The sequence below is a fragment of the Euprymna scolopes genome, chromosome 7 (assembly GCF_053919585.1).
Source record: "Euprymna scolopes isolate OS-2025 chromosome 7, ASM5391958v1, whole genome shotgun sequence".
NCBI classification, from domain to species: domain Eukaryota; kingdom Metazoa; phylum Mollusca; class Cephalopoda; order Sepiida; family Sepiolidae; genus Euprymna; species Euprymna scolopes.
Genome location: NC_136488.1, coordinates 24002266 through 24026906, shown reverse-complemented (window position 1 = coordinate 24026906; position 24641 = coordinate 24002266). Strand labels below are relative to the sequence as shown.

General features: G+C 33.6%; 1 protein-coding gene across 1 annotated transcript in view; it reads right to left on the bottom strand.

The window, feature by feature from the left end:
- Positions 1–12484: 12484 nt before the first annotated feature.
- Positions 12485–24641, bottom strand: part of LOC145279650 (cathepsin B-like) — a 33050-nt gene continuing 20893 nt past the window's right edge. The window contains exons 5-9 of the mRNA XM_080130879.1: positions 22380–22464; positions 19965–20109; positions 17014–17130; positions 13832–13960; positions 12485–12922 (exon numbers count right to left, since the gene is read on the bottom strand). Of these exons, the coding sequence (XP_079987005.1) occupies positions 12846–12922; positions 13832–13960; positions 17014–17130; positions 19965–20109; positions 22380–22464 (553 nt within the window). The 3' untranslated portion in view covers positions 12485–12845. The remainder of the gene's footprint in view (positions 12923–13831; positions 13961–17013; positions 17131–19964; positions 20110–22379; positions 22465–24641) is intronic.

Here is a 24641-nt window from a genome sequence, read left to right as displayed (position 1 = left end):
CCTCGACTCAGGAGTACACCATAATAAACAAAGTCTCTGACAGCATAGACACAACACTCTCCCTCGACACTAGCGCACAAGTACATGTATTTGGTGACTTTAATGTTCACTACAAAAACTGGCTTGGATTCTCTACTCACACAGATGCAGCGGGCAGCACAACACATAGCTTCGCTATATCTCACTCTCTATCACAAATGGTTACATTTCGCACCCGTTTCCCTGACCAGCAAGAACAACACGCATCACTTCTAGATCTGTTTCTGACCACAGTTCCTGATGATTGTATAACGAATGCCGACAGCCCACTCGGGAACGCTGATCATGCAGTGATAATCGTTGAAATCGCCCTAAACTCTATACCCAAAACTGAAGAGCCAGTGCTCAAAACAACGAGATATTATAAAAAGTCTGACTGGGAAGCCATCAGAGATCTTATCAGAGATGCCCCATGGGGAAATATTTTTTCTCTTCTTGCTGAACAGTGCACAAATGAGACCACTGAATGGTTCAAAACAGCAATTGAAACACATGTTCCCATGCGGAAATTTTATAGCAAGCCCCACTCTCCCCAATGGTTTACTTCTACTTGCGCAACTGACATTGCTCAAAGGCAGCATACATACTGCAGATTTAACCGACATAAGTCCAGTTCAAACAAACATAAGTATATAGAAGCTAGAAGTAACGTTAAGAAAGAAATAGCGACAGCTAAGAGAAAATTAATGGAAACCACTAAAAAATGCATCGAAGCACAAAAATTAGGATCTCGTGACTTCTGGAAAATCTACAACAGTGTAGTAAATAATGGGCAATCAACAATTCCTCCACTTACCAACAATCACGAGGTTCTTTGCTCAGCAACCGACAAGGCTAATATGCTTGCCAGTTGGTTTGCCTCAAACTCCACACTGAACCCTTCCAGCCACCCCCTGCCTGACTTTCCTTTGCGGACAGACGCCACGCTAGACGATCTAAAAATCACCCCTGCTTAGGTACATGCTATCATAAAAAATCTTGACACTTCAAAAGCATGTGGACCTGATCTCATCCCAGCTGTGCTATTAAAAAAGTGCTCAGCCGAAGTAGCTCCAATTCTCTCCAAACTCTACAATAAATGCCTTAATAAATCATGCTTTCTGGGCTGTTGGAAAACTGCTTCTGTGGTACCAGTATTCAAGAATTCTGGCGAAAGAACTGACCCACCAAATTATCGCCCCATTAGCCTCCTCCCATTTTTCGCCAAAATATTTGAGACCATAATTAACCATGGTCTAGTCCGTCACCTTACAGATGCTAAACTTCTAACTGACAAACAATATGGATTTAGACAAGCCCGTTCCACAGCAGACATCCTCACTGTAATCTCTGAACGTATATACCATTCACTGGACAAAGCGGGGAAGGGCAGAGCGGTAGCTCTAGATATATCTAAGGGTTTTGACAGGGTATGGCATGAGGGTCTCCTCAGGAAAATTAAATCATACGGTATCACTGGTAGAATACTTAACATAATTAAATCCTTCTTAGATAAGAGAAAAATCCAGGTTGTCCTCGACGGTCGTACATTTAAACAGTGTGATATAAATGCAGGAGTGCCTCAGGGGTCTATCCTTGGACCTCTGTTGTTCCTAATATTTATTAATGACCTCCCTGATAAAACTGCCTCTGAGATGGGTATATATGCTGATGACAACACACTCTAGAAAGGCATGACAAGAAAACAAATGAACACATATCTAAAGAAATGGCAAAAACACTAGAGGATGACCTCCAATCTGTAGTGGAATGGGGACAAAAATGGATGGTCACATTCAATGCTGCCAAGACTAACCTGGTTTCCTTCAATAATTATAAGAAACCTTCTCTGCCACCAATAGCAATGGCCAGTGACTCCCTGTCTGAGAGTACATCTTTCAAACTGCTTGGCCTAACGTTCACAGGAAACATGAGCTGGAACAATTATATTGAAAACATTGCCAGGGCCGCTGCGAAGAAGGATGGCTCTCTCTACCGTGCTAGAAAACTACTGACACCTGAAAGTATCCTGTACCTCTATAAGGCCACCATTCGCCCATGTATGGAGTATTGCTGTCATATTTGGGCTGGTTCGTCTGCTACTTGTCTCTCGCTCCTAGACAAGATTCAAAAGAGAGTCGCCAATCTGATAGGCCCTGAACTGGCATCTAAACTTCAGCCTCTGTCCCATCGACGAAACGTTGCATCCCTCTGCCTGTTCTTCAAGTATTTTAATGGTGAATGCTCTGACGAACTGCAGACATTTGTGCCCCCACGACGTAGACACCCTCGACAAACCCGACAGGCAGCTAAATCTCACCGCCACACAGTAGAGATCCCTAGATGTAGAAGATCTTTCTACTTCAGTAGTTTCTTCCCCAGAACCGCTTGACTCTGGAATTCCATTCCAGGTCCCTGCTTCCCCAACTGTACTGACATTCAGAAGTTCAAGTGTAACTTGCTGCCCAAATCCCAACATAGTGTCCCAGTAGTTGCTTCCCCTGATAGTAGCCCCCTACACCACAGGGTGCAATGTGCCTTGCTTGGGGTGAAAATGTAATTAAAAAAAAAATAAAAATAAAAAAAAGAACCTTTCCCGTGAAAGGTTTGGAAGTCCCTTTTTCAAGGTTCCAATTTGGACAGAAGATTTTGGAGGGGAGCCAGTTTCAGAGAAACATTTTTAGTGAAAACTGTTTTTAGGTTTGTACTTAAATCTGAGAAAGAGTAAGAGAAGTGTTATATGATAAACACAAGTAAAATAATGAATTCAAAAGCATAAATTCACAAAAGAAATTTGTTTTATATATTTTTTAAATGGAAGTTTACAACAATAGGAAAACAGAATGTTTGTTAATATTTTTAAAGTCCTTGCAAAACAAGAATTATTCTTTTACTGAGATATCAAAAAAGTCAAAGTCAATAATTTTAAGCTTGTGAATTATCCACAGTTCTGAAAATCGTAATCCAAAATTTCCCACTCAATTATACAAATTATATTTCATTAAAAGTTATTAATAAGAGTCAATGTTCATTTTTTTTATAGTAGAAAAAAAACGTAGTGAGAAAATTTAGGAATATCTCAATGAATAAGTTTATACATTGGTCTTTGATGAGCATACAATAATGTGAAAGAATTAATGAGCTGTGGGTCTGTGTTTGTTAATGTCTGCATGTGTATACTTATGACTGTGTAAACATGAGTTAAGATAACAACAACCCCAAGGCCCAACAGAGGGATTGGGCTGAGGCGAGACATAGATCTGTCATAAATTTCAGCTTAACTGTTTATTGAAAAAAAATTCTGGTCAAAGTGGCTTTGAAAGGGTTATTTTGAATAAATTCAGAAAATCCTTTGATTAGTCCAAAATATTTGTTTTTTCTTAGTTCCAATGGATGCATGCATGAATTTGGTTGCGCAGAAACGAGTTTAAGCATTTTTGTTTGAGTTACCAAAGGGTAAAGTTTGCCGCCACAATGGTCTTGTTTTGGTCTCAAATATTGTTTTCTTCTCAAACATTGAGTAAACAAAGCACCAGTGAGTATATTCAGTTTTTTGCAGACTGTTATCCTTATCTTCATAGTTGTGTTTCACTACGTTTTAGCCAAATCATTTCTGGCCTCCTTCAGATGGTTAATTGCAATGGGATAAGAATTCTGAGTCTTGTAACTTATTGCCAATAATTACTGCCTTCCATAATTGTTGTCTCAACAGGTTTTCACCCATCTAATCCTCTGACCTGCTTTGGGTAGGATTGAAACCACTATCTTCAGATAAAGCTCACCTTGAACCGTAGAGACTCAACGCCTCTATCCACTACACCAAAGGCCCCATAAAAATTTTTTTAAAAATGAATGCACAAATTATGAAGTCTCATCTCAAAGGCTACATAAAAAAAAAAAAACAGCGATTAGTTTTCATCTCCTCAATGACCATGTAATAGTTTCTATTTCTTGCGTGTATGTTTTTTGGGTTTTTTTTTAATTTAATTTTTTTTGCTTGTTTTTACTGGATTCCACAACCAGAATTAGGCTGATTTGATGAAGTCTCCAGTTTAGTGATCAGACGATTCGGTATTCCGGCATAAAGCTCGAGACAATAGTCTCTAACCCCCTTTCACAACAAAAGGAACTAATTTCCCTATACACCGCTTTTGGTTACTATGGGAACAGCTAATTTTTGTGATGATTCGATTTTTAATAATAAACAATATACAGGACATTTTAAAAGTAAAACAATAATTGTTTAATAGTAATTATTAAAGAAAAAGTTAAAATTTGACTTTTTTGGCCTTTTTTATCTAAAAAATGTGGTTTTGTCTTTGAATTTGGCCTTTTTTGCTGAAAGATTTGGCTTCAAACATTTATTGTAGCCTACAATATACAGGATTTTTTATTTATTAATTTTTGTGATTCGAGGAATAAACCAATAAAATCTATTTTGTTTTTTATTATTGTTGATTTTTTTTATTATTGTTGATTTTTTTTTATTATTATTGTTGATTTTTTTTTTTTTTTTTTAATTATTATTCGATCTGAAAACCCGCACAAATTATTAGTATCCTTGCCGCTAATTAATCGAAAAATCGTACGCGTTCTGCTGCACTTATGGAGAAAATTGTTGATGATGTTATACCTGCAGCAGCTGACCTGTGTTTTTTGGAGTATTCTCAGTATTCATATTAAGCAATGTAATTCTTTGTTATCGGTGGTGGCCATTTCTATACATGCAAGCAAGCGCATTTAAATTTGTCACAAAAAAGTAGTTTTTGGGATATTAATCAGTGTAGTTTATTATTAAAAATAAATATTAATATTTAAAATAAAATAAAATGTGTTTATTATTAAAAATCGAATCATCACAAAAATTAGCTGTTCCCATAGTAACCAAAAGCGGTGTATAGGGAAATTAGTTCCTTTTGTTGTGAAAGGGGGTTAGAGACTATTGTCTCGAGCTTTATGCCGGAATACCGACGATTCTAATACCGCCCCCCTCCCCCGATTCAAATTGATTCTGTTCTAAGTTCTTGAATCTGATACAATTACTAATTCTGATTCTTTTTAAATTTCTAAATATTTAGTTCTTGAAATAGTTTAGGTTGTGTTTTTTTGTTTTGTTTTTTTTTTTGCTTTTTTTAATTTTTGGATTATCATAAAAAGAAAAAACGTTCAATTGGGCATATATATTTACAAAAGTAAAAGTATACCGAACGAAAGGATGGGAGGCATACATTAGACGAATGGATCTTACCTTTTTTTTTTTCTCTCTAAACTTTATTGGGTAATTGATTGAAAATAGTGGTTCAATCTTGTGAGATTTTCATCTATATTTGTTTACTTGTGCCATTTTTCCTACCTATCAACTCATACATTTTTACCGTGTCATTTCATATAGTTCAATTTTTACCTAAAGTTGTCATGATATATATAGATTTTTCGTTTATTAACTGATCAGAAACAAATATTTATCATTGGTACTCGCAATAGAAAATTAAGTTTTAAACAAAATAAAATTTAAAAAACAAAAAAGAATTAAAAGAATCGTTTTTGGAATCAGAATGTAGGCTAAAAGTTTTGATTCCAATACATCAATTTTTTTTCGATTCTAAATTAATCATGCCAACACTAATCAAGTTTAGTGTTTTTACTAACGTTAGCATCACTAGAAGAAGGTACACCATTACTTTTTTCTTATAACCAAGTGTGTAGATATGCTGAAGGGACTGCTTTATTTGGGCCAAAGTTCTGCCAGATTGTGGTTTTTTGTTTTTAGGATTTTTTAATGGAAATCGCTCCAGACAAGGCATCAAGTCACTCCATGTAAGAGGCTAAAAAATACCATTTCAAAATCAAAAACTAGTCAGTGATAAATATTATATTGATAGGTTCCAAACCAGAAAGAAACAATTCTTCACCCTTTGTCAGAAATATCACTCATTGAATGTGACGACTAAAGAACAAAATAAGGATTTATTTCCTAGGGGAATTATCCTCAAACCAAGGTATTTTGACAAAGCCCTGTGTAATGAAACTAAAAACATTCAAGGATTATATCTTGTAGGATTTCCAAACCGCATCCCCCCCCCCCCCATTTAGTTATTTCTCAGATCAAGAGACCACCTCTTAAAACTACCAGTCAATTTCTTTATAAGTTATATTTAACTTTAAGGATTGTATTCTCTCTTAGAGCTGCTTGGTCTTCCAGAGATTGTGGTAGTTATTGCTAAGATTGTTTGCTTAAACTAGATATTCCTAGTATTATTGCCATATCTGGGCTGGTACATCTACCACTAGTCTCTCCCTCTTGGATAGGGTCAAAAAGAGTTTTCAATCTAATAGATCCTACTTTGTCAACTAAGCTCCAACCCCTGTCCTATCGCCACAATGTTGCATCTCTGTGCTTGTTTTACAAGTATTATAATGGAATGTGCTTTGATGAACTTGTTGCACTTGTGCCCCCTCAACATACATATCCCTGAAAAACCTGCTTAGCAACAAAATCACACCCCTTCATTGTTGAGGTACGAAAACGCCCAAAAGCGTTCTCCTCTAATAGTTTCTTCCCTCAAACAGGTAGACTTTAGAATTCCCTTCCTGCTTCCCTGACTGTACTAATATGCATAAGTTAAATGTAATGTAAACCAACGTCTTGTCCATCTTTCCTAGTATTGTCCCAAATAGTATCCCCTTACATCCAAGTGGCGATAGAGGGTGAATGTAAAAAAAATAAAAACAATTGATTTAATGATTGTTTCTTTCAGACTATGTTGTTCTCAAGTTATTTTTGAGGTTTTGATTCTAGCAAAGCAACTGGCCCTGACAATATTCCAATCATTGTGTTCACAAAGCTGCAACCGGAACTAGCTCTTGTACTAGAAAAGCTGTTCAAATGTTGCCTTTTTCTCACAGAAGAGACGCTGCAAGTCTGCCTTTTCTCTATCTTTATGATTGGAGCTCAGTCGAGCACCTGTCTATAATTCCTCTCTGTAAGACGTTAGCAACAAATACTTGCCTAGCTACAACAACTTCATTTTGTATCTGCATCTAAAACTAAACTAAAATTCCATGAGCAGGGTTTCTTTCCTAGAACTATACTTCTGTGGAACATAATACCATGTGTCTGCTTTCTGGCTAACTATAACATGGTTATTTTCAAATCTCATGCGAATAAATTCCTATTCAGCTGTCTTCTTAGATCATCTAGCCCTACCAAAGTTCCATGAATTGTTTCAACATCTACCTAACACTTGACCCTCATCCAAGAGTGGCCTCTGGGTTTTGATAAGTGGTAACTTCCCAAGTAATGAAAAAATAAAAAATAAAAAATAAAAACTGAATTGAACATTAATCTTTTACCGTTGTTCCTAAATTTAACCATTTTATTTAACATTTTCTACATTAATGCTGTTTTGAGCTTGATTCAAAATTTAATTGAAACTTTCAAAATGATCATTGGGAGTTATAAACATACTGTCTGCATGTGCTAATTTAATCCACGGGGCTGGAAATAAAGCAAAAATATGAAAACTAAAAATAGTTATCTCCATGAATGTGGGTTATCTATTACTTATATAGTTGTATATTATTGTATGGGATGTGAGTGGTTAGTGACAAAAAAATTTGTTTTAATCGCTCACCCATTCTCATATTTTCTAACATGCCTTCCCCACTTCTGCAGTATGAAATTTAACTTAAAGTGATCCCCATTTCCGAGTTATTCTAGATTTTTAACGCAGCTATCAAAATAAATAAACAACAAAAAAATAAATAAATTAATTAAAAAAAACATTTCTATCAGAAATAAATTCTGTGCATTTTATTGAGAAGGGGAAGCATGCTGAAAAGTTAAAAAAAAAAAAAAAAAATTACTTATCCTACCACTAACCCTAGTGTTGAATAGCAGGGGTATATATTTAAAGAGATGACAGGTTCATATTGGGAACTTATAATGGGTACATGTAATACAGACATAACGATAGCGATGATTGGGAAGACATTTATACCAGTTCTTATATACTTCTTGGGTTGTTCATATATAACCGTTCTTATAACAGATATTAGAATGATAATGACGTTTATATATATTTTGCATCATGATGACGACTGACAATTGCTGAGGGGAAGACATTTATATATCAGGCAGGAATTGTTCTTCTTAACATAGACTGAGGAGAGGGTGATATGATGCACAGTTCTTAACACAGAGGAGGGGAGGCATTTATAGACATTACTTGTGATGGAGGAGATGGGTCACATAACTTGGAAGGGTTTACAATGTTCCTTATAATTGATGATAAACACAATTACCTTTCGTCCGTGATGAAGGATGTGACACAAGACAACAGTTACAACATAATGATGACTTCTTTATTCATCTGATCGGCCGGTCGATGACGTCAGGAATTCAACTGGTACGGCTACATTGGTTTACTCCTCTCCCCTCGAACTCATCAACTGACTGCTCAACTTTGCCTAACTAACTTAGATCCTATATTGAGAATCTTCCTTTGTCTATGATGTCAGAAGTGTTTTCAAACATGACTAATTTCACATGGCTTTTCGTATGTTTGTCCAACACACTCCTGACAAACAAAAGAATCCTCAATTCTAATCTAACCTATTTTTAAACAATATAATTAAATTTGCATTGTTCATTCTTTTAGCTGACATATCTAATATTCCAATTGAATGGACAATCAACTCTTTTTCCGATATAAACAATATTTAACTATTCTAATAGAATTTAACAATAGACTAAATTTCTAACATTCCATTTCTTAACTTTCCCTACAGGGTTCGGTTCTAGGTTTATCTTAATCTCATTTTCACTTATCTAATATTCTTATTTACATGGAAAGTGGACAACCCTTTTCCATGTAACACTAGGTTCGAATGGCAAGCCCTTTAAAACCAAATTATTCCTTAAGCCTACTACTAACCCAAGTCTAAAAGACAAAAAATAAACTTACTTAAATCTACAACTAACACTGAGTAGCAACGCCTCTCCCCCTAAACAAAACTCATGTAATCACCTAAAACTTATAATTAGATTCTTTTTGGATAAGAGAAAAATCCAGGTTGTCCTTGACGGTCATACATCTAAACAATGATATAAATGCGGGAGTGCCTCAGGGTTCTATCCTTGGACCTCTGCTATTCTTAATATTCATAAATGACCTCCCTGACAAAATTGTCTGTGAGATGGGTATGTATGCTGACAACACCACGCTCTATAACAGATACAAAACGAAAACAAATGAACACATATCTAAAGAAATGGCAGAAACACTAGAGGATGACCTCCGATCCATAGTGGAATGGGGATAAAAATGAATGGTCACGTTCAATGCTGCCAAGACTAAACTTGTTTCCTTCAATAATTACAAGAACCCTTCCCTACCGCCAATAGCAATGGCCAATGACTATCTGAAAGTACATCTTTTAAACTCGTTGGCCTAATGTTCACAGGAAACAGGAGTTGGAACAATTAACATTAAGAACATTGCCAGGGCCGCTACGAAGAAATTGGGTTCTCTCTACCGTGCTAGAAAGCTACTAACGCCTGAAAGTATCCTATACCTCTATAAGGCCACCATTCGCCCATGTATGGAGTATTGTTGTCATTTGGGCTGGTGCATCTGCCACTAGTCTCTCGCTCCTAGACAAGGTTCAAAAGAGAGTCGCCAATCTGATAGGTCCTGAACTGTCAGCTAAACTTCAGCCTCTGTCCCATCGATGAAATGTTGCATCCCTCTGCCTGTTCTACAAGTACTTCAATGGTGAATGCTCTGACGAACTGCAAACACTTGTGCCCCCACGACGTAAATACCCGACAAACAGCTAAATCCCACCCCTTCAGAGTAGAGATCCCTAGATGCAAGAGAGCCTTCTACTCCAGTAGTTTCTTCCCCAGAACAGCAAGACTTTGGAATTCCCTTCTGGGTCCCTGCTTCCGACTGCACTGACATGCAGAAGTTCAAGTGCAACGTGAACCGACATCTTGCTGCCCAACTTCCTACACAGTACCCCTGATGCTTATGTCCCCGATAGTAGCCCCCTACAACAAAGTGGCAATGTGCCTTGGTTGGGGTGAAAATGTAATTAAAAAAAATTTTTAAATAGTTAACTGTTCTAAAACAATTTTATGTTAAATCTATATGCAAAAGTCATTCCTATTTTTAACTACAATTGTTTTTATTACTTCTTTCTGTCAAGTTCTTTAGGGTGTTCCTATATTAAAAAAAAAAAAAAAAAAAAAAAAAAAAAAAAAAAAAAAAAAAAAAAAAAAAAAAAAGCAGAAACTAATGGTGTTAATCTACAATACTAATTTTGCTTCTTTTTTTTTTTCATAATAAAAGTATATGTAAAAAGAATGTTCAAAGTTTATTTTGTGGTGTTAAAAATTGTGCTTGTAAAAAAAAAAGTTTAAAACATTAAAAATAAAAAAAAATAAATAAACAAGAAAAACAAACCTGGTCGTATTTCCCCACCCCACCTCCATATATTCACTTGGGGTCTTGCTAGAAATATCTCAAGTGCATATGTGGGGGACAAGGACAGGGGGTAATGTTTGGATGATACAAAAGTCTTACCTTCCTCTAACCATATATGGTGAATCGTTTGAAGTATGGCATGAGACCAACCAAGAGAAGAGAAGACAGAGAGAAAGAAATAAAAAACAGGAAAAGTAAGAGAGAGAGAGAGAAATAAGTCACATAAGCTTCAGCGATTTGGCAAATAAGGCTTCTTATTTACAAGAAAAAAAAAAATGCAAATTTAAGAACGGCAATCCACATTTTCTGAATTTGAAGATTCAATTCTGCTAAAAATGTCATCCCTGTATTTCTCGTACTACATGGAATGATTTTTAACAGTTAATTCAACAACAGACGATTCTGACATGCGGTTTAACTTATTCAATCTTTTCCTTTTTTCTTTTTTTTTTTTTTTTTTAATAGTCAGCAACAAGCTTAAATGTCTATTATATTATAGATATAAAACTTTGTTCAAACATTCACAGAGAACATGAATTGGAACAAATACATTGAAGACATTGCTAAGGCTGTTGCAAAGAAGGTGGGCTCTCTGTGCTAGGTTATTCACACCCACACCAAAAAAAATCTTGTTCAACTATAATTCCAAAAAGCCAATTTCAGAAAATAAATTTAATCTTTTTGTATTGAAAAGCACCATAGAATTGAAAACACATTTGATGCTAAAAAATTTTTTTCAACAACAATATAAATTAAATATTTTGGTCGACTGACCATCTTCAGTAAATTGAAGACTTTTTTTTTTTTTACTCATTGTCAAGCAAACCCCCACTTCCTGTTGAATGAAAACTGCTATCTAGATTTTATTTTGTCTGTAGAAATCACATTGGCACTTGTGTAAGGGTAACAGATCTAATATTTCTACATTGAAAAAGCACCGTAAAATTGAAAACATTTTATAATAACAAATTTGTTACATTTAATCAGGTGTTAAAAATGATTTATTTCATTACATTTAATGGTTAAAAAAGGTCCTTGTCAATATTAAAAACAAAAGGAAAAATCTGTATGATGCCAAAACGAAAATATATTCCAAAACTCATGTAAATTGATCAAATATTATTTTCATAATCATTTTAAGCGATTAATAATGGGAATTCGTAGACATCACAAGATAAATCTCAAGTTTGAATTAGTGAGTTATTGCTCTTTCTAGATTGTTTTCAAAATGGCAAACAAGACAGCTGTTTTTAGGCTACTCCTAAAATTTTATTTTCCTTTTTAAAAAATAAAAGTACTTGATCAATTTACATGATTTTTGGAACATGGTATTTTGGTTTTGTCATGAATATGTACATCAGATTTTTTCTTTATTCTTTTTAATATAAGAGGAATACTGGACAATAACCAAAATTAATTGAAAATAAAAGTCGAATATAATTTGTTAAAAACAAAAAAATTTTTTTGAAAAATACAATCGCCGTTTCTCTAATAATAGGAGACATATTCAAGAACATTTATTGTAGTTTTTTCACTGATGAATTATGGATTTGTGTATGTTTTTCTGAAAAAAAAAAACATACCAATTTTAGAACACTGAAGATTGAATTTTAGAATTTATTACTTTATTCTGGTGTTTCGAAACTAGCAATTTTTACAAATCCTTAATTTTAACCAGAATGGCTTGGTTGTCAGCAAATAAGTTAGAATTATAAAATTACTAGACTTTTTAACTCGTTAAAAAACGGTAAAAGTTATAGCTCATCGACTTAGAATTAGTGCTTTTATGCCAAATTGACAGTTGAATATAATTAAACTTATACTTTTTTTTTTTTTTTTTTTTTTAAATATTAATCCCTATTAATCTCTAACTGGAAGTGAACGGATACCATAATACATCTTTTGTAGTGACAGTAGTGGTACATAGTTTTTTTGAACTCTAAGATATTGGGGAAGAAATATAATAAAAACAAAAAGATTTTTTAAAAACTTTATTAAATTGAAAGGTATTCTGTAAATATCGATGTATATATAAAAAAATATAAATTATCTCATCCATTTGAAAGTTCAACAATTTGTAAAAGATTTTTTTAAAAAGAGAAAAGGTATCAAGAAAATGGGATGTTGTAGTCATCAACACTGCTGACTTGTCTGTATCAACTTTGATAAGTTACAGCATCCAAATGTTTCTGTTGTGTCAGCTGTGTTTTTCCTTTTTGTCTGTTTTCCTTCCATTTTTTTTTTGTTTTAAAAGAATGTAAAATAATTGAAACCTTCTCGCATTTTGCAAAACCATTTGCGAAGAAAGGAATGTATTTGTGAAGAGGAAAATTTATTTTATACGTTGGGTATACCGCCTACAGGACTGTCTTCAATTCCACATTCATTGGATCCTCGCAAGATCTTAAAGTATCCTGAAAAAGAATAATGGACAAAAATGTTACAGCCAGGAAAAGGAGTTAAAAAATTTTTTAAAAAAATAAAAAAATTAATATTTTGCTACATTAATTGTAGAGCTTTTAAACTAAAGCATTTTTTTTTTTAAATCTTAACCTTAAACAAGGCATATTGTCACTTGAACGTAAGGGGATATTATTTGGAATAGTGTTTAGCAGGGGACTAAAGGGAGTTGTGCAGCAAGATTTCTGTTCGCAGGTGAAAACATCGCATACTTACGTGTCATGTAGAAATTAGTATTAATTTAAAAAATTACAAAAAATTACCAAAAACTGATCCAGTAAAAAAATAATTACAAGTAAAAATAGAATTTGAGTTTTATTGTATGCTTTAATGTGGAAGAGTTATGTGATCAATTCAGTATGCTCAACTGACTTATCTCCCTTTACTTAAATTAAGGGTTAGTAATTTTTAAACACAAAAATGTCGGAACAATTGTGGATGATTTTTTGCTAAAAATACATCTAACACATGTATTAGGTCATTCACAATTTTTGGAATTTATACTGATTTCGACATGGCACATAAGTACGTAATAATGTTTTCACCTGAAATGTGTTGGTTTAACGATCACTAATCTACACAAGCACTGTTTTATATAATAATTTAATGTTACCAGTTCTACACGACAGTAAATTACGTTGTTTTTAGTTGAAATTTAATTTTTCGGGGTTTTTTTTTTTATTATTCTGAATAAGCACCACACATTTTAATGTGTTTGGTAAAATTTATTTGTTGCATATTTTGTTTGTTTTATTTTATTTTTCTATTGTTAACTATACTCCCACTTTACCTGACAACGAGTGTAACTTAGAATGCATTGTAAACAATACAAAAGTTAGACATCATATCAGCTATTTACTTACCTTTGTCTCCCCAATCAGCATTCCAAGAATTAGCAACGAGCCAGTAAGGGGTTCCATTTTCTACACCCCAACCTAAAATCCTAATAGCATGGCCACCCAACATTTCGCCTCTCTGGTGTTGGTAGACACCTATAAAATAAAAGCATTTACAAATCTCAAGTAAAAATGTTTTGAACAAGTTAGAAAGCTACTGGACAAATTAATTCTGGATCAGAGGAAAGAAACTCACTTTACAGTTCTCTACATGAACTCTGCCAATAATTGTTCACTCAATAGCTTATCAGTTAAATAAGGTAGAGCTTTTATAGAATTATAAATGAGTGGATTTATTATTTAGACTACTGTTCTCATTTAGAGTTATTCACACAAAGTTTCGGTCAATGTAACCTCCAAACTCTGAAATCTTTCTGTTAAACTTGAGAATTTGTATGGAATTTCAAACAGAACCCTTTAATCCACAGGGGAAGCATACCCTTATTTTGTCAGCCACGATCTGGTAGTAGTCCTTAGTAATTGTATTCTAAGTATTACCTGCAGTGAGAATTCAATCTTCTATCTCCAGAAGAGCGCTAATTACAACTGAGTTTTATCTAATACTTTATCCATTAGGCCACAGGTCTTTGCGAATGGTTCGAATAATCCAAATTATCAATCCTAATCTCAAAAAACATAAGATTTTACACATATTTGAATGAACCATCCATACAGGACACACACATATATATATATATATATATATATATATATATATATCACATGGTTTTCCTTAAGAAAATGGATTCCATATTGTTCATTAAAAAGTGTTTTTCTCCACGTCTGAAGAGAGGCCGTTCTTGTGAATATTTTCAAATGATATAAGGTTTGAAATTGTCTGAATAGTTGCAAAATGATTGTAATGAACAATGGAAATACACCATTTGTTGTAATCAATCTGATTTTTGTTGTCTTGGAGATCCAGCATTGCCTGGGATTGAATAAGGATCAACGAAAATTCCACACTTCCAATACTCTTATTGTCATCAAAATCAGTGAAGACGATTATTTTTCAATCAAATCAATTGATTGCTTGCTCTAGTCAAGCACCACCCCCCCACTGTGCACTAGCAGGAAACTTTGCATGCCTCCTCGGAGTAACCTAGTTCGCAATATATCGTAGTCTACATTGCACTGCAGAGAACATACTGTGGATTTTATAAAATTGTTTTTATATAATGGCTTCAATTAGAGTTAGAGAAAAAATATCTGATTAAGGAAGGAACTGTCCAATTTTGATCAAAATTAACACCTTTATACAGCCTAACATCAAAAGTGCATTTGAGGCACTTTATCACTCCACAAGCAGAAAGGCCTGTTGTATAAAAATCAATAAATCAAATTGATAAGACAGCACGTTCGAAATAAATATTTCTACTCAGAGCACAATGGAACCATGATACCTGACTCTTGAATTTTAAACCAATTCCAGCCATTATAAAATCAACCATAGGTTCCCTTCAGTGCAACGTAGACTACAATGTATTATGGACTGTTACTGCAAGGAAACATGTGCCACTTCCTCCCAGTGCACTATGGTGTGTCCTCAACTAGAGCATGCAATCGATTTAATTGAAAACTGGGTGATTTTGTCGATTTTGTTAAAAGTATTGGAAGTGTGAAACATCCGTTGATCTTCAATCTCAGGCAACATCGGATCTCCCTGCTAGTAACTATTAAATATTAAATTTTAATTTCATCTTGTGTTACCTGTCACATGATCAAATTAAATAACAAAATGCCTACCAAAAAATAAAATCAGATGTGAAATAATTACTCCTCTTTAAAAGAAAAATGATTTGTATATTTTTGAGATGAGGGTTGATAATTATTTCTTGTATTATTTGGACTATTGTTCTCATTTTGTTTTTGTTTTTTTTGTCCACAACTTTTCAGTCGATGTAACCTCTGACCGTCTTCAAACATCATATAAAAAAATAAACAGAATGGACTCGGATTTATTAAAATAAATAAACTTGACGCTATTTTTAACCATTCACCAATAACATCCAGTGTGAATGCACCTGAAGGTCGGAGGTTACATCAACTGAAAAGTTGTCGGGGGAAAAACAAAAAAAAACAACCAAGATGAGAACAATAGTTCAAACAATCCAAATACAAAAATAATTATGAAGCCTCATCTCAAAAATATATGAACATCATAAAAATTTGAATATAAATTGAATAATTCTAAAGAATGAACTTAAAAAACGAGAATTTAGAACCATAGAGATGATTTGTGTTTGTTTATTAAAGTTTTGTAAAGTAAAAACAAAATCTTGCACCCTACATTAAAAAAAAAAAAAAAAAAAAAAAAAAAAAATTGAATATATCTAAACCCTCCCCCACCTTAAAATAAATTTTTCCCATAGTAAAAAAAAAAAAAAAAAAAAAAAAAAAAATCAACCATGTGACGAAAAAAGAAAACATAACTTTTTTTTTTTTGTTTCCAAATGCCATGTGCAACTGAAAGTCATCTGGTGTTGAACCAAAGGCATCCCTTTTGTTTTGGTTATTTATGGGATCCTTGAAACCTAACTGATCCATATAAGTAATAAATTTTGGGAAATAACTAACCTTAAAGCAGTCATTTTGTTGTGACATATATTTAGTGAAATATTAATATTTTACTAATCTGCAATAAAGCAATTGGCGCAGTATAATATATATATATATATATATATATATATATTCACACTGAGGAAGATTGAAGGATCGGTTGAAAATTATGTGCTTTTGAGGGAAACGTTTTTTTTCAAAAGACTTTGTATTCCTACACGTCAAGATATAGGAAATAAATACAGAAAAGATAAATATTTATATACTTTTTGCATCGATTTTTTATGACCCCCCCCCCCACACACACACCTTAAAATAAATTTTTCCCCATAGTGTAAAAAAAAAAAAAAAAAAAAAAAAAAAAAAAAAAAAAAAAAAATCAATCATGTGACAAAAAATAAAAAATAAACAACTTTTCTTTTGTGTTTCCAGATGCCATATCCATTGAAAGTCACCCGATGTTGAACCAAAGGGCATCCCTATTTTTAGGGTTCTCGAAACCTAACTGATCCATCTAAGTTCGAATTCAAAGAGATACCAATTCTCCATTAGTAATAGATGAAAATAAAGTTTGTTGCTTAATGTCTTACCTGATTTGTAAGTGAGGAAATCCGAGTAGACCGTAAATGCTGCTTCAATTGGACCATTAGTCATGATTTCAATACGCATATGCAATTCATCACTTTGGACTGAGTAGGCTGATTTACCTGCAGAAAAAAAATACATAAATAAGCAAACGAAAATGATTCAAAGCAATTAATGTTAAATAACATTACAATGCTGATCTTGCAAGTTTAAATTATTGTAAACTTATCCATCCTTGTTTATTTTTTATTTTTTTTTTCAAAATGGCAATAGGAGAAACAGTCCCTTCTGGTTTACTCATAAAATTAAATTTTCTTTGCTAAAAATAATACTGGATAAATTTATGTGATTTTGAGTACTTATGCACTATTTGACTCATGCACTGAAATAGCATTATTTAGAAAGCCATTCTTAACATGAGGGCAGGGCGTTTTGTAACTATTCTGTACGATCACCTAATAAATTTAATATTCTCATCTCATACTTCCTTGAACCTTTATTATTCCTGATATTCATAAATGACCTCCATGAGAAAATTGTCTCAGAGGAGTATATTTGCTGACAACACCACGCTCTATAACCAGCATGAGGGGAAAAACAAACGAACACATATCCAAGGCAATGGCAGAAACACTACAGGAAGACCTCCAGTCTGTAGTAGAATTGGGACAAAAATGGATGGTCACATTCAATGCTGCTAAGACTAAGCTTGTTTCCTTTAATAATTACAAGAAATCTTAACTACCAATAGCTATGGCTACATTGCCTGAAAGTACTTCGTTCAAACTCTTCAGCTTAACATTCACAGAAAACATGAACAGATACATTGAGTGCATTGCCAAAGCTGCTGTGAGGAAGGTGGGCTCTCTCTACCGTACTAGAAAGTTACTTATGCCTGAAAATATCCTCTACAAGGCTACCAATTACCCATGCATGGAATATTGTTGTCATATTTGGGCTGGTGCATCTGCTACTAGTCTCACTCCTGGACAGAGTTATAGAAAAAAAAAAAAAAAAAGTCCCCAATCTGATAGGTCCTGAATGAACTGTCATCTAAGCTTCAGGCTCTGTCCCACTGATGAAATGTTGCATCCATCTGCCTGTTTTACAAGTATTTTAATGGTGGATGCTCCGATGAACTACAAGACCTTTTACCCCCTCAATATAAATACCCCCGACAAGCAGAAAAATCCCACCCTTACAGAGATCCCCAAGACTTTGGAACTCCCTTGCTTGAGGTGAAAATGTAATAAATATCTTTTTTTAATTAAATAAGCTCAATAACTCCATCACCATTCTCATCCATCTTAATGGTTTCATACTTCCTGCACATAAACTTATCTCAACCTATAAATAATTCCACTACACTTCTTGTCTATACAATGCTTATAAGTAGCACAAAAAACCATTTCCATAAATGGAACAGGAAGATTATTTCTGTGAGCTTTCCAACGTGACAACCAATGAGATTTTTTGGCTAGGAACAATGTATAGTATACGTTCTGATACTACACTTCACCTTTACTGTCCTCAGTCAGTGGAGAAGAAATCCTTCCTTACAGAGATCATTTTTATTTTTGTTCCTATCCAAAGTGCCTCTTTCTTGGGAGCTAGAATTTCTCCACATTAAAAACCAACCTTGTCAGTAGCTATGCTCTCATGGGGAGGCAAGTAAATAAGAACATTCACTCTTCCAAGTCATTAACTTAAGTAGATTTTCTATTGTTTCATAGGCAAGATCAAAATCATCAACAGCATCTCTTCTGGTATTTTAGATATTTATTGTTTGCAGAAATAACCCGATGGATTCATTTTCATTAATAAGAATAGTTGGGGAGTATAGGAAAAAAAACATGTTTAAAAATATATCACATTTTTAGATACTTATTTTTGTAGAAATCTAGGGAAATAATTCATGCCATGATTACTTTCTTTTAGTATTTATATACTTTTTTTAAGTAAATAAGTGAAAAAGTCTCCATTCTAAAAATGTTTTCTGGAATAAGTATTTTCAGAAAAGAAATTAACATAAAACATAGTAGAATGGAAAAAAAAAAAAGAAATGAGCTAGTTTGAATCAAATATTAATGTCAGACATATTGCTATTTGTATCAGACTTCAAAAAATCCAGCAAGACAACTTGCTGTGTTACACTAGCAGGGCTATCTGGTATTGTTCAGAGGCATAAAAAATATAAGAGGTTAAAGTGTGTATATCAGCTTTCTATTTAAAACTATCTACCTTTCTCAGTCTTTCTCTCTTTCCCCCCTTTCCCACATCCCCCTTCACTTTCACCTAATTCTCTCTGTGGTCTTTTGAATGAAAGAAAATTAAAATTTGCTTAGTTTAAAAATATTTGTTCCTAAGGGAATGAAGAAAACAGAAAAAATAAGTATAATGTCTGTCCTGAAAATATACTGTAAACAATGAAACCGTTTAACGTTGATTCAGTATTGTAAAGTTTCAAATACAAAGAATAAAAATAAAAGTAAACAGGATTCTAATAAGAGAAAAGATTAAGTGTAATCACAAACTGTATAATGTAAAATTTGTATTGCAAATTTTTAAAGTTTGATGAAATCTGAAGGTTATGGTCCCTATGTTGTTTTACAAATATTGACATCTGTAGATATGAGAAGCAGTGCTATATAAATATTGAAACTAATAATCTTCTGGTGGTGACATGAGGTGAATGGTAGGGATTAATGGATAGAGAGTGAAAGTGTCTGCTACCATTTTTGTGTAAAGTACTTTTTAAGAATATATATTTGAAATTAAATAGATGCATACTTTTACGAAACATGTTTGGAAATGCTGTAAGTTGCAAGTGTGAAAGAGTTATTTTAGGAATTATTTTCTTATTGAAATCCTAGTGGCAAATGGAAAAAAAATATGAGATTACTTATAGACAAGAAGAATAGTGTCAATGTGAAAGATGTTTATCAAACAAACTTACCAAAGTGTTTATCTTTTGAATATGTGTTGTTGTATCCGACCGCACATCTTGAACTGCATTTTGGAGTGGGAATATCTCCTTTACAAGGTCCCAAAGGTCCAACAACATGGTGATCACAGGCTGGAATTAGATAAGGCTGACAACCCTAAAGAAAAGAAAAAAAATATTTAAAGAGCAAGCCCCAAGCATTTGACTGAAGATAGCTGTATCAGTGTTTTGTTTATATATATATATATATATTATATATATATACACACACACACACACACTTAATTTACTCACATAAAATTAACATAAAAAAGTATAAATTTATGCGTAAACTTTAAGTATTTACTTCAAAAGTGCTCAATACGTAAGTAGAGCTAATTAGTAAGTTATAAAATATATATGGCGATTAAGCTACGCTGAATATTCTGCGTAGCTTAATCGCCATATATATTTTATAACTTACTAATATATATATATATATATGATTGCAACGTCTTATCAGACAAGTGGCACTCCCTCATACACTTAAAGTCCATGAGCCCAAAAATGACTTCCATTGCCACAGGACCGTTTTTATAGACAAATACCTGTGGGAGTATCTATACACAGATGATGTAACAGTCTTAGCTTTGTAAGACATCTAAGTCTCTCTCTGGGTTCAAAATGTTGAGATCCAGCAACAAGCAAGAGCAAGATAGTCAGCAACAAGTTAAACTGCAGACCAGCTTAATGCGGGTACTGGTCTCCCGCTTTGTTTTTTTTTTTTTTAAATCAGAGATTTGCTTCTCCTAGAAAGGTTGCCTTCACCACGGCTTATGGGAGCCCTCTCCACCCCAGCACACACAAACACATACGGTGCTAGTTGGCCATTGACCCCCAAAAAGGGTTCATTTGCCCTTTGAAAGGTCTTGTTTTTAATCCTTCAGGGAGACTAGCAACCCTCCTCACCAAACAAGTCTGGTAGAGGTACCAGTTTAGTCGCCAGTGACCCGATCATGGAGGCACGTAATACTGGGTTATATGGTACCAGTAGCATATGATATTGATAGATAGATATATATATATATATATATATATATATATACACACACACACACACACACACACGAGGCTTGTCTAAAAAGTATCAGACCTTGGGCTAGAAAAAATATTTCACATACCTGACGGGGTTTGGACTCTAATCCCTGCTCAAAGTAGGCACCTTGTGCTTGCACACTACGCCCACCAATTGTTCTACTCCTGGAAACACCTCTGGAAGTCTTCTTTTGGAATGGTGTTCATCTCCATCACGTTCCACATTATCTCTACTCTCAAAACGGGATCCTTTCAGTGGCATCTTCAATTTTGGAAACAATCAGAAGTCATAACTGCGGAGGAGTCATGAGAGTACGGGTGTGACCGAGAAACAAAAAGACAGTTGTTGCAATGAAAGTATCCCGAATCTTCAAGGCCGAAAAAACGCGACAGGAGCGAAGCAAAATCAAGGTAATGCTGACTGTCTTTGATATGCATGGAATTGCGCATCATGAATACGCATTGGAAGGATAAACAGTTACAAAGGAGTACTATCAAAATGATCTCCGGCATCTGTGACACAGTTTTGACAGACCAGACATGTGAACTACAAAAATTTGGCAACTGCACGATGACAACCCCCCCCCTTCGGCACATTCATTCCATTTGATCCAACATTTCTTTGACAAACATGGAATTCCAGTCATTCGCCAACGTCCCTACTATCCAGACATGGCTCCTTGTTACTTCTGGTTGTTTCCAAAATTGAAGACGCCACTGAAAGGATCCCGTTTAGAGAGTAGCGAACAGATAAGATAAGAGATAACGCGACAGCAAAGATGAACACCATTCCAAAAGAAGACTTCCAGAGGTGTTTCCTGGAGTGGAACAATCGGTGGGCTAAGTGTGTAAGGGGCCTACTTTTAAGGGGATTAGGGTCCAAACCACGTCAGGTATGTGAAATATATTTTCTCGCCCAAGGTCAGATACTTTTATAGCATCATGTGCTTATAAAATGGTGACAAAAAAACATTTCTGAATTTTTGAGATGAGGATTCGTTATCCGTATTATTTGGATTCCTTAGACTACTGTTCTCATCTTGAGTGTCATTTTCACAATGTTTCAGTCAATGTAACTTCTGACCTTCTTCAGGTGTACTTTAATTCGAAAATGTTTCTGTCAAACTTGGGAATTTGGACGGAATTTCGAATGGAACCCTTTATTGACTTCACAGGGGTAGCATAATATAAATAATCCTCATCTAAAGAATTCAGAAACGTCAAGTCAGATAATATAGATTAAATTTTATTTGAATTGAACATAATTGGATTGCAGAAAGAATTTTATTAAGGAGTCCATAGGTGCCAGGATTTTTTAGGGGGTACTCTGTAATTAAAAGAATTGCCACTAACCTGATGACTACGGTAGGGCCCACCAGTTACAATTCCAGTATTTTTAAAATATTTCCATGCGTCATCTGGAAATCCTCCATCACATCTGAAAATAAAAAGAAAAAGTTTACAAATGATCAAAAGTTAGTCTAAAAATATGTTAGCATTTTTAATATCATAAATGATATTTTATATCAGGTCGTGCAAAACTTTTTGCCTATCTGTAGAAAGGACATTTCAAACAATTGTAATTTATTTTATACATAGTTATTTAAAACATATCACCATGATTAATTTATAACATTTTCTTTTAGATTATTAAAGCATCGTTCATATTTTTCTGTGATGTTCTCACCCATGTTGACTCTAAAACAACTTCCTTTAGTTAACAGAAAGGGAGTCATCTTCACACAACACTAACTAAAGAGCTCCTAGGAAATGTTGCCCCATCTTGTATATTCTCCTGACCTAGCTTTATTTGATTATCACTTATTTTGAGGATTACAAAACCATTTAGATGGCCTTAAGAGAAGATTAAACATTCACATTTCACATCAAAACCTAAAGAATTTTACAAGCAAGGCATTTATAAACTTGTAATAAAAAAATGGAATCTTGTATAAAAAGATGGAATCAATTTATGAAGATGAGGATAAAAGTCCACACATAAAAATATACAAATTACTCATTTCAAAAGGATTCCAATAATAAAATATACCATTTGGTACAGACTTGATGATGGAAGACCAGATCGGAACAAAAAACTTGGATTTATAAGATCATAGCGCAGTGGATAGAGGCATTGAATCTTTATAGTTCCAGATAAGCATTGTCTGAAGATAGTGGTTTCAATCCTACTGAAAGCCAGCCAGAGGATTAGTTGGTCAAAATGTGGTAAGACAACTATGGAAGACAGTAATTATTGAGGATACAGTTAAGAGACTCAGCATTTCTATCCAGTCACGGTTAACCACCTGATGAAGGCCAGAGAAATAGTTGGCCGAAACGTGAAACAACTATGAAGATAAAGATAACAGTGTTGCACATAAATAAATAGAATTAAGTTACAGAGAACAAAAAGGTTGTTATTGTTATGAATAAAAATTTTCAAAAACAGTTTTTTTTATTTTCAAGAGTAAATTTTAGCTCGGCAAAAACTTTTGTACCCACCTAATATTTTTTGTAAAAATATTCTTTTATTATGTGTTTTTTTTTTTTAATAAATTAAAGGAAAAAAGAAACTTTTTAAAAATTCTGTTCTTGCCCACAATTAACAAAAATGAAATTAAAAAAAGTCTGTATGATGCACATACATTTGATAGAACGTAAATGGCATATTCCGAAAACCTCACAAATTGATCAAGTAGTTTTATTTTTAACTAACAAAATCAAATTGTATGAGTAAACAAAGAGGGGAGCGTCTCGCATCACTAACTTGAAGAAACAAAGGAAGATAACTTCACAATTCAAATTCGCAAAATTTTCGTTGAAATGTTTACAATTTTTCATTAAGCACTTTAAATCATTTAAAAATGATTTTCTTTATAAAAATAGAACTACATGATTCATTTATGCAATTTTTGGAATGTGATATTTTTATTCCATCATCAATTTTTTTTTTTTTTTTTTTTTAATATGGGGCAAATTTAGACAACCACCAAACATTCCATTAGTTATTTTTTTTCTATTTGTATACTGAATACCTTAAAAAGTCATTAAAATAAACAAGGGACAAAGTTTCCCTCCAACACTGTGCGCTAAATATTAGTGTATATAACAGCTAATAGTATATTTGTTAAATATATATTGCGCAGAAGTAAGACATAAACAGGATATATTGTAGGCAAGGAGCAAGTCAGCACAAAGGGAATTTTTCAAAAATCAATTTTGTATGACAAGGATAAGTTATGGAGAAATAACGTTAGATGATTGTTTGAAAAGAGAATTGCAATCTGGAAGCTTTAGATCGACAAAACAGATGTTAAAACATGCAAAACATTTTTCGCAACCTCTAAGCCATGGGCTTACTTAAATAAGTATCTCATGGGTAAACTCTTTCTCTGATCTCTTTTACTCTGCCCCATTAAGTTTGCTGCGCTAGATCAAATTCAAGCTCATTAAATAAACATTGTCATATTAATGATAATTGATAAAGTATAAGATGGTTTTGATTGCAACAACATATTTGTCCTCAGTCCAGCAGGATAACTCTCCACATGAGATGACAGGTAAAGAAAATCAAAGTTTTTTTAATCATGATGATTCCTAATCACTAAAAATTGA